The sequence below is a fragment of the Misgurnus anguillicaudatus genome, chromosome 8 (assembly GCF_027580225.2).
Source record: "Misgurnus anguillicaudatus chromosome 8, ASM2758022v2, whole genome shotgun sequence".
Classification (NCBI taxonomy): domain Eukaryota; kingdom Metazoa; phylum Chordata; class Actinopteri; order Cypriniformes; family Cobitidae; genus Misgurnus; species Misgurnus anguillicaudatus.
Window position 1 is genome coordinate 34,545,392 of NC_073344.2, and position 12,126 is coordinate 34,557,517.

Consider the following 12,126-nt stretch of genomic DNA (forward strand, 5'->3'; position numbering starts at 1 on the left):
TATTCATTAATTATTACCATTTGACAGTAGCGCAGTAACGCCGCCGAATGTAGCGAAGTAAAAGTACAGTTTTTTCACTAGAAATGTACTTGAGTAAGAGTAAAAGTACCCATCCTTAAATTTACTCTAAAAGTACTAGTTACCCGAAAAATGTACTCAAGTAAATGTAACGAAGTAAATGTAATTCGTTACTACCCACCTCTGAATTTAACCTTATCCCCATATGGGATTTTGAATGTTCAGGAACGTGACATTACTGCCAGATTTAAACGTCTTTCGCGTTGGTTGACGCTGAGCCAGATGGACGAGCTCAGCGCTGTCATATTTCAACACTATGCAGTGTTTTCAACCTCATAATGTTTATTTTAGATTTCAGACATTTAAATACACATAAGCACTGGTATAACAATAGCCTATAGTTTGTAAAATACACCCTAATGTCTGTGGAAGCAGCAATAAAAATCTATTCAAATAAGATAATAATTTGCAAATAATAAATAAAATTTTTTTTCAAATAATACTAATTTGCCGCCGTGTGTTGTTCATATCAGATAAACACAGTGGAAGCAACTATAAAGTTTACTCTATTGTTATAAGGTTATAATGATACCTGTTTGAAAGACGGAGATGCACACCTGTCAATCAGCTATTACATAACAGAGCGAGGCCAGAGACTAACGCGCTCTTAAACAGGAATCAATATATGGAATAATTTTGAATAACTGTAAGAATACATTTCCTTTAAATATAATTTTGTCATATAAAGTTTTAAGAGATAATAATGTTTTATTCACTTTTATTGCTTAGGCTATTTAAACTTGCGGTTAACAGCGTGTTTGGCGCATTTAGCCTATACCTCAGAGTTTAGTTCAGTAATATTGCTGTTTTTCCGGTAATAATAATACAATTTACATGTCAATCCTTCTTCCTTCTCTGTTTATTAATTTCATTATGCTGCTATGTTAAGTTATAGCCTATACACATTTATTGCCATATGAGACGTCCATTGCCGTTAAATTAATTCTCTCGTCTAATATTCAAATGCGGAATAATGTGTGAATCTTTGAATAACTGTAAGAATACAGTTCCTTTTTTTACTTGTGCTGTGGAGTTGCATGGAGTGTTTTATGGGCCGCTGCATTTAAAAATATGTCTTTCCAAAACGAGATCTCAGTGTATCATTGATGATATAAAGTTAAGCCCCCTCAACAATTTCACATGCCCCCTCAGTCATTTCATCCTGCAGCCAAGCCTGATTTTACTACATATTTTGTATGCTGCATTTACACTACAATCCTTTCATTTTAATTCTGCTTTCTTTTACAACTCTTCTGTCTCCGCACAGTAGGGTGGCTGTCTCAGGGGTAGATGTGACATTTTTGTGAAGGAATTAAATGTTTTTAGAAAATGGTTCCCCTCTGTATATGTTATTTGGTCACAAAATGTAGTTGTAAGAGTTGTCAACCGCATTATAGATAACAACATGGAAATGACCTGCAATATGGATAACATCATGGAGAAGCTCACGGATTTGAAAAACCTGATGGACCAGAATGGACTAAGAGAGAAGTCGTGTAAAGGAATGCCACTACTCGCCTGAAGACCAAATAATTCCAATCTTATCTGCTTTCAGCCCCCCTTAACCAGCACTGGCCTCGGCCAAGGCCGCTGCTGGAACAACAACTCCCCGAAAGAGCACTGCAACAAGATGCTCTTGTGTTCCTGCCCCATCTCCCACAGACACCTGCTGATTGTTGACTCTGTTTGGACCTAATCAATGTCTTTGACATCCTGCGGACTGAGGCAACGAGATTTGGATGCCAGGTGAACTCTCTCCAGGCCTAAACACACACAAACTCTTACACACGTACATATATATATATATATATATATATACCCACACAGTACCCCCATCCCTCGCCTTCACCGCTTTGTCCCCCCAGCCTGATAGTTTTTGTTGGATATATTACTGATCATACACTGTATTAAAATTATACTAGGCCTATTGTTTCTAAGGTTATGATGACACCCGGTTAAACTTTTGTTTTCCTAGTTGACTTGTTGATTTCATTTTCTCAGTTAACTTTCGTTTCATAATTAAAAGAGTCTAGGTGCGATCCTGCCACTATGCCACGATTGTTCTCGCCACGATTATTATGAGAAACAAGGCCGAAAGAAACGATAAACAATAGTACGTCATTTTAGATTAGAAAAGTCGTCCAGCTGTACTTATACATTAACAATAAGTTAGTTGTGCAAGGGAAAGCCAAGGCCAATCGAAGTAATAAACAGAGTCATTTTAAGATTTGAGGAGAAGTCCAGCTGTACTTTGCTATATTAATAATAAGATCTGTGCAAGCTAGGCCAAGGCCATGAGAACCAATAAGCAGAATATATCATTTTAGATATGAGAAAGGATTCAGCTGCACTTTTGCTACATCAAACAAATAAATTAATTGTGGCAGACAGTGACCAATTCAAAGAGTATACGTCATCTCAGATAAGTGTTTGATCTTACTGTATAAAAATAGAGTCATATGTTGGGAGGGCAGATGATCTTTGAGCACCTCTTTGAGAGCCGTTAATTGTCTCACTTTGTTGGCAAAAGCAGATAAAGTAATTTTAGTTTGGCACCTGGAACCTTTGTCTCCTGAGTATTTTTCTTATGAAGATTCAAGCTAAGGCTTTTTGCCACTAGACTGCAGGACCGGATGGCTGCTCCCCCCCCCCCCATTCCCCGCTACCCTGTTGCAAGTCATGTGTTGTTCATGTTGTAAAGTGTACTGACTATGTGCTTATGTTGCTGAGGTGTTTTTTTCCCTGTTCCCACACTGTAGTCCCTTTGGAGCATAGTCTGGGGAGCCTCTCCTCCCTCATGTAATGCTGTACTTCCTCCTCAATACCTGTACCCTGTCGACCTGTCTACCCCCTTGTCAGATTATATGTATTGTATGTATGGACAGATGGATAATTTCACTGGTACATGTGACTAAGTGACAAATAAGTGATTGATTGTTCAGGCGTAAATGTATGTGCTTAAAGTTTAAATATGCGGTTGGTTAATAAAGATCTTTTCTATTTAAAAATATGCTCAGACACTTTCGGAGATGAGCTCCAGAGAATCACCAGGAGCTCAAGCACTCACACCCCACCCAAGGCAGCCTTGCCTCAGCAAGTCCTTCAGAAATCGACTGCTGGCTCTGATATATCTGTGGCGTTTAAACATGGGATTTAAATTATTTTCATTTCTTATATATATATATTTCATATTCTTATATTTTAGCATTGTACTTAATTGATATCGCAGTTGAGTGATGTATCATGTAAGTTACTCTGCTTTCTTATATGTCATAATTGCACTGCGTCCTGCTCACGAGTTTGAACTCCAGAGCTAAAGGAGCGGGTGGAGAAATAGTCCCAATACCAGGGCTGGATTATCCATAGACGGGATTGGGCAAGTGCCCTGGGGCACCAGCCAATAAGGGGGTACCAAGGGCTCCAGACTGTGACCAAAATTTTTTTTACAAGTACTCGCACATATGCGATCACCCGTGACAAAAATACGGAATATGCGCGATTGGGTTTTAACCGTTCAATTTCATGACGCGTCAATCGTTTAATGTCACCATGCACTCAGTTGAATCTACCGATGGGTCTACGTAACCCGGGTCAACACATCTCACTCAGAACCGCGAGACCACTTTTGAGGCGTTTTCAAACTGAAATAGGCGTTTTTCCACCTCTTTGTCTGATTGTTTCAAATTGAGTGGGCGATTCCCAAATGCGTTTTTTTTTCCGAGAAGGTGTTTTCTCCAAGTACAGGGGCACGTTCAAGCTCACACCGGTGTGCAACGTTTTGCTACGGTTTCATGGTTGAACAACATGTTTCCTGGTGGGTGTGTCAGAACTGCAGTCCAATCAGTTGTGCAACATTTTGTCGGGGCTGAATGCAGCCCAGGTCTCTTTAGAACAAAAACGGGGCGTTTCCCAATTTTGGGGTGTTTTCAGACTGGGAGTAGACGTTTTGAACCATCCAATCAAAAAAGTACGGAAGCCCTGTAAAGCCATACATCATTATTTTTTCTATCGCGTTTTCTCTTGATCAATGATTTATGTACAAAAAATAAAAAAGAATGCAGCATGTCACTTTTTCTGAGTGTCTAAGTGCAGACGTATGGAAAGTGTTTCTTTACGAATACGCCTTAAATAAAGTGTGACATAATTTTAAGTCGCTAAAAGGGAAGGCAACTACATATTAATCATGTAATTCAGAAAAATAAAAAGGTTTAAAGGGATACAAACTATTTATTGTGCCAAAATTACAAAAAAGAACGATAATTCAGTGTAATCTATTCAAAAACTATGAAGTAATCTTGAATTATTCGTAAACCATTTTATACCATGCCATAACAGTAAATATTAAATAACCCAGAAAACGAGCAACAGAGAGTGAGAAGACTATGTATTTTTTTATATAAGGCACTTAATTTGAGCAAACCAGACAAAGAGGTGGAAAAACACCTATTTCAGTTTGAAGAAAATGGAGGCAGAGATGTAGTTAAAGGAACAGTTTACTGAAACAGTAAATGGTAAATGGTTGAATGGTGAAGTCCAGGTGAACGCGCAGGCACACAGACACACCCCAGAGCCACACAATGTATCCAGAGATCTCCAATACTCCAAACTCCAACGACGACAAGATAAGAGAATCCTCTCAGAGATATAAGACAGTCGGGTTAGTCTATAGCAGTGTTTCCCAATCCTGGTCCTCGGGCACCCCCTCCCAGAAAGTTTTAGATGTCTCCTTATTTAAAACACCTGATTCGACTCATCAGCCTCCTTCCAAAATGGTAAACATGTGTCCCTGACAAGCTGATGAGTTAATTCAGGTGTGTTAAATAAGGAGACATCTAAAACTTTCTGGGAGGGGGTGCCCGAGGACCAGGGTTGGGAAACACTGGTCTATAGCATACAGTATAATTTGCAGAGACGAGGCTGAGCAGAGTCTGTGGCTGGTTTATATGTGTTGTGGTGATTACAGGTGACAGGTTCAGCAACTAAAACTCAGCTGATTGTGATGGTGAATAATGAGGGGTGAGTGTGACAGCACCTGGCTGATCCGTGACAAAGACGTCCCAAAATTGGGAAACGCCTCCTTTTTTGTTCCAAAGAGACTTAGACATTGCAGAGATGAGAGAGAAAGAGAGTGGGAGAACTTTTAGCCCACATTAACACCAAAAACAAACTAGATTAGAATAAAAGTTTTAGACAGCAGTGCCCAATTAAGGAAAACTGAATAAAAGATGAGAAACATGTAAAGGATACAATAATTTATATTGCCATGCCCCTCATCTCATTACAATATGCTATCTGGATATAACTTATTGTATATGTATGTATCATATCCCTAGAATTAGTTAAAGGGATTATATAATTAACGGGACTGTAGAGTTAAAGGCGGAGTCCACGATGTTTGAAAAACGCTTTGGAAAATTAGACGGGCCGTCTACCAAAACACACTTATAGCCAATCAAATCAAATCAAATGCCGGGTTGCGTATGTGTGGGGCGGGTCTATCAACAGAAGGTCCAGATTCTATTGGGGTAGGGGCGTGTTTGTTTAGGTGATTTCAAATATCAACATTGGCTTTCAAGCATCATGGACTCCGCCTTTAAGTCTATTTAGTATTTTTCAGTAATGCAGTTATTTTGGGAAAATGTGAATAAATGCATTGCAGGCTGATTCAAGGTGTGCCATTAATTTTCTGCTGGCGCTCCTAAAATTTTCAGTCAGGGGCTACAGTGCTCCTAATAACAAAAAAAAGATGACTAGAGTTTGAATATATATATATATATATATATATATATTGGGGGGGGGGACTTTGTAAGGGGGAAAAATATGTAACCCATCCATCCGTTGGTCCAAATGGCGGAAACCAACGGCATGGTGAAGGATTCTAGCGCGTATGACCTTTTCCGGAATTTGCAGATGACGTTTGCCATTACTTAATTTAGGTAGATTTATCCGAGTCCAAAAAGATAAAGATCTCATTGTTGATCATGCAAATCGGATTGATTATTACTTTTAACACTTTTGGATGGATGTTTGTTTATTCTGATTTAGCTCTGGTATTACACTCGTTCATTCGGTTCTCACAGTCGCACATGATCCTAGTATGGGCCTTTATAATTAATATACTGGTCAATGGTCATAAGCAAATCATTGTTGGTCGCTGCCAGAGGTTGGACTATACGATTTAGGCTGATCCTAGCCTGATTTCAGTCCTTACAGATACATCGTTATTACTTGCAGTGTCAACATTTACCGAGCAACACAGAATAAAATCAAACATAACAATTTATTAACCAGGTAGGAAAAACATAATTCAGAAGCCAATTTACATTCCAACTCAAATACGAAACAATCAAACGAAAAAACATAGCATACCTGGTTAAAAAGATAAAGATCTGGTTACAGATTCCTCAAAATAAAATACTTTCAGTATGATTTCCAGGTAATTTGTTTTTCAAATGGAATGCATACTTACTAAGGCATGCATGTTGTAGTTCAAGCTAGTGTAGATAAAATCCTCTAATTCTGTAAGTTCATAAATATATGCAAAGAAATTAAAGAAGTAATTTAATATAGATTTAGATTTTATATTGAACATCAATACATCATTCAAAATTATTATTATTAATATTATATTTTTTACAATGTGTGTGTATATATATATATATATATATATATATATATATATACATATATATATATATATATATATATATATATATATATATATATATATATATATATATATATATATATATATATATATATATATACATACACACACACACACTTAATGCATAATGTCTAGGTAATAATAAATGATTTGTGTATGAATAGCACGCAGTGTGAAAATAATACATACGCCAAATTCCTATTTTGCATGCATATATCTTTTCATGTCGTTTTATGTATTGGTTTCTCTTTTTTCAGATTTTTTAACATTGTCACTTGGGTTTGTGGTTTGGTATTGTTTTAGGGACCCTTTGGGTTTTTAAATAGTTTAATGCCTGTTTTTAAATGTTTTTCTTTTTTTGTATAGACAGGTGTGTATTTCATTTGTACAGGGAAGAAGGAATCAGGTAATCTTGCATTTTGTTCAGTTCTCACAAACAAAGTTGCCCATCTGTATGTTCTACAGTAAGTTTAATGTTGGATACTATCAAAACAATATCTTAAATATACCCCCCATATATGAAAGCTAATTTTAAAACGTTGTAACTTATGATATATTTCAATTTGGCTTTAAGTCAGCAAAACAATGTCTGAAGAAGAATAACACTTTGTTAAAGGTCCAGTGTGTAATTTTTAGAAGGATCTCTTGACAGAAATGCAAAATAATATACAAAACTATATTATTAAGTGTGTATAAAGACCTTTCGTAATGAGACGTTATGTGTTTATTACCTTAGAATGAGATGTTTTTATCTACATACACAGAGGGCCCCCTACATGGAAGTCGTCATTTTTGGACGCCATGTTTCTACAGAAGCCCTTAACGGACAAACTTTTTTAATAAGTTGTCTCTGATGGTGACCTGTTTTTCCGGTGGTGGCTACAGTAGCTTCTCTACGCGTTTTAAAAGCGAGGGGTGAGCAGTGGACTGAGCCGTTGGTTGCAATTCACAACCTCACCAACTAGATGCCGCTAAAATTTACACACTGCTCCTTTAATGCTTGGTTATTTTTCAATCAAGTGTTTGGTCAAAAAGGGACGAACCCAATCGTTGGATTGTAAAAACCTATGCTAAATTGTTTCAATCCAAATTGCTGGGTTGTTTTAACCATTTTCAAATATAAAGATTTTCGTTATTTGGGTTCGGGCCTTTTTGACTCAACACGGAGTTGAACTTTTAGAGTGTACTTATTTACTTTTTTGTCTTTTCATTTTTAATTAAAGTAGAGTAAAAAGGTTGCATAATATTTGATTTAAACAGACACAGCACACATAATGGATTTATTAAATGCAGTTTTTATGACTACATGCTTCAAGACATTTAATAAAGACAATAAAAAATGTACAAGGTTAGGGTAAGACATTTAAAGAAATAATATGATATTATTATGATTATATGATAATCCAGCAAGCACTAAACTTCTTTCACCACTGACAAGATTGAGGAAATAATTTCAAACAAAATAAATACCAAATAATATCAATCTAAATGTGTTCCAGAAATTAACAGCAACAACAAGCATCATATAATAATATCCAATAAGTCCTAAATTTCAACTTATGCTTCCCAATGACCAATACAATCAAAGTGATTACTTCAAACATGTCCTCTCTCACATCTGCTTCAGCAGAATCCCATAAGGTCGCATTGATTTCTCCACAATCTCCTTCTCTTGAGCAGGTGAGGTGCCTTCAGGAATCTTTATCAGCCAGTAGCTCCTTCTGTTGCACTGTGTTCTCATTTTTGGATTGATCCTGTTCTGCATAATGCATCTGTACTTTTTTCCATTTGTTTTAGATGTAAATTCGGTGCAATAAACATAAGCTTCCTCAATGTCATATGTTGAATAAACTCCTCTTCCATAAACTTTATTGGGACCTGCTTTGTAATGAGATGACATGATCCCTTTAGCACCTTCAATGCTGGTTCCATGATAGGAGACGGGCCATTCACCAGCCACTGAGTGACTCCTCCATCCATCCGTGCCCAGCCAGGTATTTCCATCAGGATACTTATTCAGGACTTTGAGAGCAAAACGGTACCATCCACATGGACGTTTGTATGGCTCATTACCACGCCAGCAAACTGACTTGTCAGAGCAATGTGTGAAATCACAATCATACAGTGGGTCAAAGAATTCATCCATGTTCACAAACAACTCCTTACGAAGATTTTGGCTGAAGTTTCCAGCCAGCTGTCTGTCCAAGTGCTGAAGAGCGGCCAGAGCGCTACCTGTAGCTGCTAAGGATCTTAGGATCTCTTGTCCTAGTATTGCAGCAGTAATAAAATTGTATGTATTGAGTTGATCAGGATTGTTTGTTCCTTGGTATCCAGTGAAGTTCTTCACAGTAGAACCTGTCAGAGCAGAAAGAGCCTCCAGAGCAACATTTCTGTCCACTAAAGCCATGGTTGAGATTTCACACAATGACCTGAAACGAAGTTAACAAATCTCCTTCTGTCTTTCAGTGTGACTTGATAACAAATGGTTCTTACTTATATAGACCTCATGAAATGAGGAAGTACATAGATTTGCAGACCTTGGAATTCGAGGTGTGTTGTCACATACAAAACACGTTTTGTGTGATTTCCAGTAAAAACGTTCTTCTGAAGAAAGAGCATGCATGCTGGGTAAACAATTGATACACAATGATATAAGTGAATCTTGAAAGTTTCACTTTCATAGATTTTGATTAGGCTACTGCAAATCAGAGGCTTAGCTATGGGTGGGCCTGGACCCACCCACTTTGATTTGTGGCCCACCCAACCAGAAAGCAATTTTCCGGACAAAATTAAGTAATTCAACAACAACATACAACAATAAATAATAACACTATGAAAACGTCAGATGCCATAACTTTGATCTATTCATAATTTTGTTGAATATATAAAGTTTCCACTCTCAATTTTATGCAGTTTCGTAGTTCAGACCTACTCTACACTTGTCAAAATGAAACATTAAATTATATAATTTTACAGAGTTTGTTCCGCATTGAATAAGACATCTTTTCACATGTTAAAAAAATGTTTGTTAAAAAACTGTTCTCCACAATAAATAAATCGGATATAGACCGTTTCAGCAGTAACAACATAAACAAGCGGCTGCACGTAACTTCCGGTAAACTCCGCTAAGAATAAATAACAACAAAGTTCTTTAAACGTAGTTTATTTCTATAACAACCAAAACAACATCACATAGATTACCTAGAAAACCAAAACATTTGTTATTTTCGACGAAGCGTTTGTTCAAGAGATCAGTTTAGCAACTAGTCAGACCATTAAAAAAACGAAACCGGAAGTAAGGTTAGGAACCAGACGTGTATCACGTGCGTCCGATGAAACCGTCTAAAATGTATTCGCTCTTTCATGATTACCGAGCGTCTGAGCGTTTTATCTCTGCACTCTGCGCAAATTTCTGCGAACTGACAGATATGCTCGATTATGAATATAAATGACTTTGTTATGATCTTTAACTAGATGACCCAGGGCATGTAAAGGTGAGTTCAAACATGTTGTATTATAAGTTATTTTATTATTTTCCCCTTTGAAGCGTGATTTGACACACAGTTTATATATGTGACCCCTGCTCGCAAATTATAAAAAATTGGTTTGTGTTATTTTGACATTCTTTATTTAAAAAAAAAAAATCAAAACGATGAATGACTTAATCTGACAAAAAATGACAGAGGTACATCTGAAGTTTGAAGTTGATAGAGTCAACAAAGTCAATTTTTTTGACATTTCTGACGTTTTAAAAACAAAATCACTGTATCCATACCTTAAAATCACTGGTAAAACTAATAGATTTGGTACACACACAGTCAAAAACAATAACTATAGGAAAAATGTGTCATGTTTTTTCTTTCTTTTATTGTTGGATTGACATTGAGACAGAAAGCTTTTAGATCCGTAATGCAAGGATCTAATATAAATATAGCCTACACATCAGATATTTTTTTTACCCCAACATTTAACTAAGACATAACAGATTATATCAGCATGAATTCTTGTCAGAAACAGATATTTTTAAAACTGTAATTCTCTGTGTATAAAGGGGTCGCACTCGCGAAATAACGCGGTGTCTAAATGCGCGAAAGATCGTTTCCGAGTGTTGTCGCTCTTTAAACATCAAATCAGTTCCCGAACTTTGTCTCTTTATAATTATTTTAACATCCAGCAAGTCCTTTACTTTATTTTCTAATATCTGCTTGTTTTTAAAAAACGAAACCAAAATGCAGACACGCAAGTGTGCCACTTTGCCTATTAGATTATGCATTTAGGACGAGTCTAAAACGTACAAAAAAAGATCATTTAGATGTTTAATGACCATTTAGAGCGTTGGGATCGCTGGACAAGGGCTTAAAGGTATAGCGGAAAACTTTCCCGAATTATTTAAAAGAACCGCCCCTCCACATTTTAAAAAAATGCACACGCGCCACAATCTACCTCCTCCCGAGAGGGAACGCCTGTTAAACGCGTGCACGAGACAAAGAGAGAGCATGCAGGAGCGTAGTTCTTCTCTTCGCTCTGTTTTTAAGTTGCTGTCGGCATGTTTACCGTGTCTGTGCGGTTCGTGACTCGTGCCATCGCTAATCATAGCTTACATCAACTTTTACTAGCAGTGATTTTAAATGGATTTCTCCAAATAGCATGACAAAATGTACCTTTCCAGTAGAACGTTCGCGTGGGAAGCCCAACCTGTCCTATTAGCTCACACCAGCGTGGGAAATAGTCTCCCATAAACACTGTGGTCTTGTTTCTTTCTTCATAGTCCTCAGACATTTTGAAAAAAAAACACAGTGAGAACGCGAGCTTCAATGAATGGTTGAAACCGTAGCACAACACACATACACGTGAAAGTGCGCATGTGCAGAAAGCGAACCTAGGGACGAGCACGTATGACGGTTATACGTCAACATATCATCAGAATGATTGACATCTGGGATGACCAATAATATAGGTGATCCACCCGGAAAACAAAAATCTTCCGCTATACCTTTAATGCAGCTACTTATTTTTTTATATAAAAAACTAAATATATGACATGCATAGCCTACTGTCTTTTGCCTGTAACTCAAAATTAGAATGTGCGCACATTTGGACAGCATGGGTCACATATGTTGTATGCTTTGCCCACCCTGTTTTATACAGGCCCACCCACTAGAACATTTCTGGTTATGCCACTGCTGCAAATTGTACTTTACAATAAAGACATTACAAGAAACTAGACATCCAGAACACTCGGGATGAAACAAACACAATAATCATACTTGCAGGTTGTGGTTTGGAGAAGCAAGTTGGTCCAAATAAAGTGGGACATACAGTAAATGACATAAATCACAACTATTTCTTTGGTATAGTACAGAACCACTTTTGGTCAAATG

At 37.1% G+C, this 12,126-nt stretch overlaps 1 protein-coding gene across 1 annotated transcript; it reads right to left on the minus strand.

Annotated features, from left to right (window-relative positions):
• Positions 1–8,135: 8,135 nt before the first annotated feature.
• Positions 8,136–9,224, minus strand: LOC141365587 (uncharacterized). The gene has a single exon (XM_073870068.1). The coding sequence runs from the start codon at positions 9,150–9,152 to the stop codon at positions 8,358–8,360; it is 795 nt and encodes a 264-aa protein (XP_073726169.1). The 5' UTR covers positions 9,153–9,224; the 3' UTR covers positions 8,136–8,357.
• Positions 9,225–12,126: the final 2,902 nt, after the last annotated feature.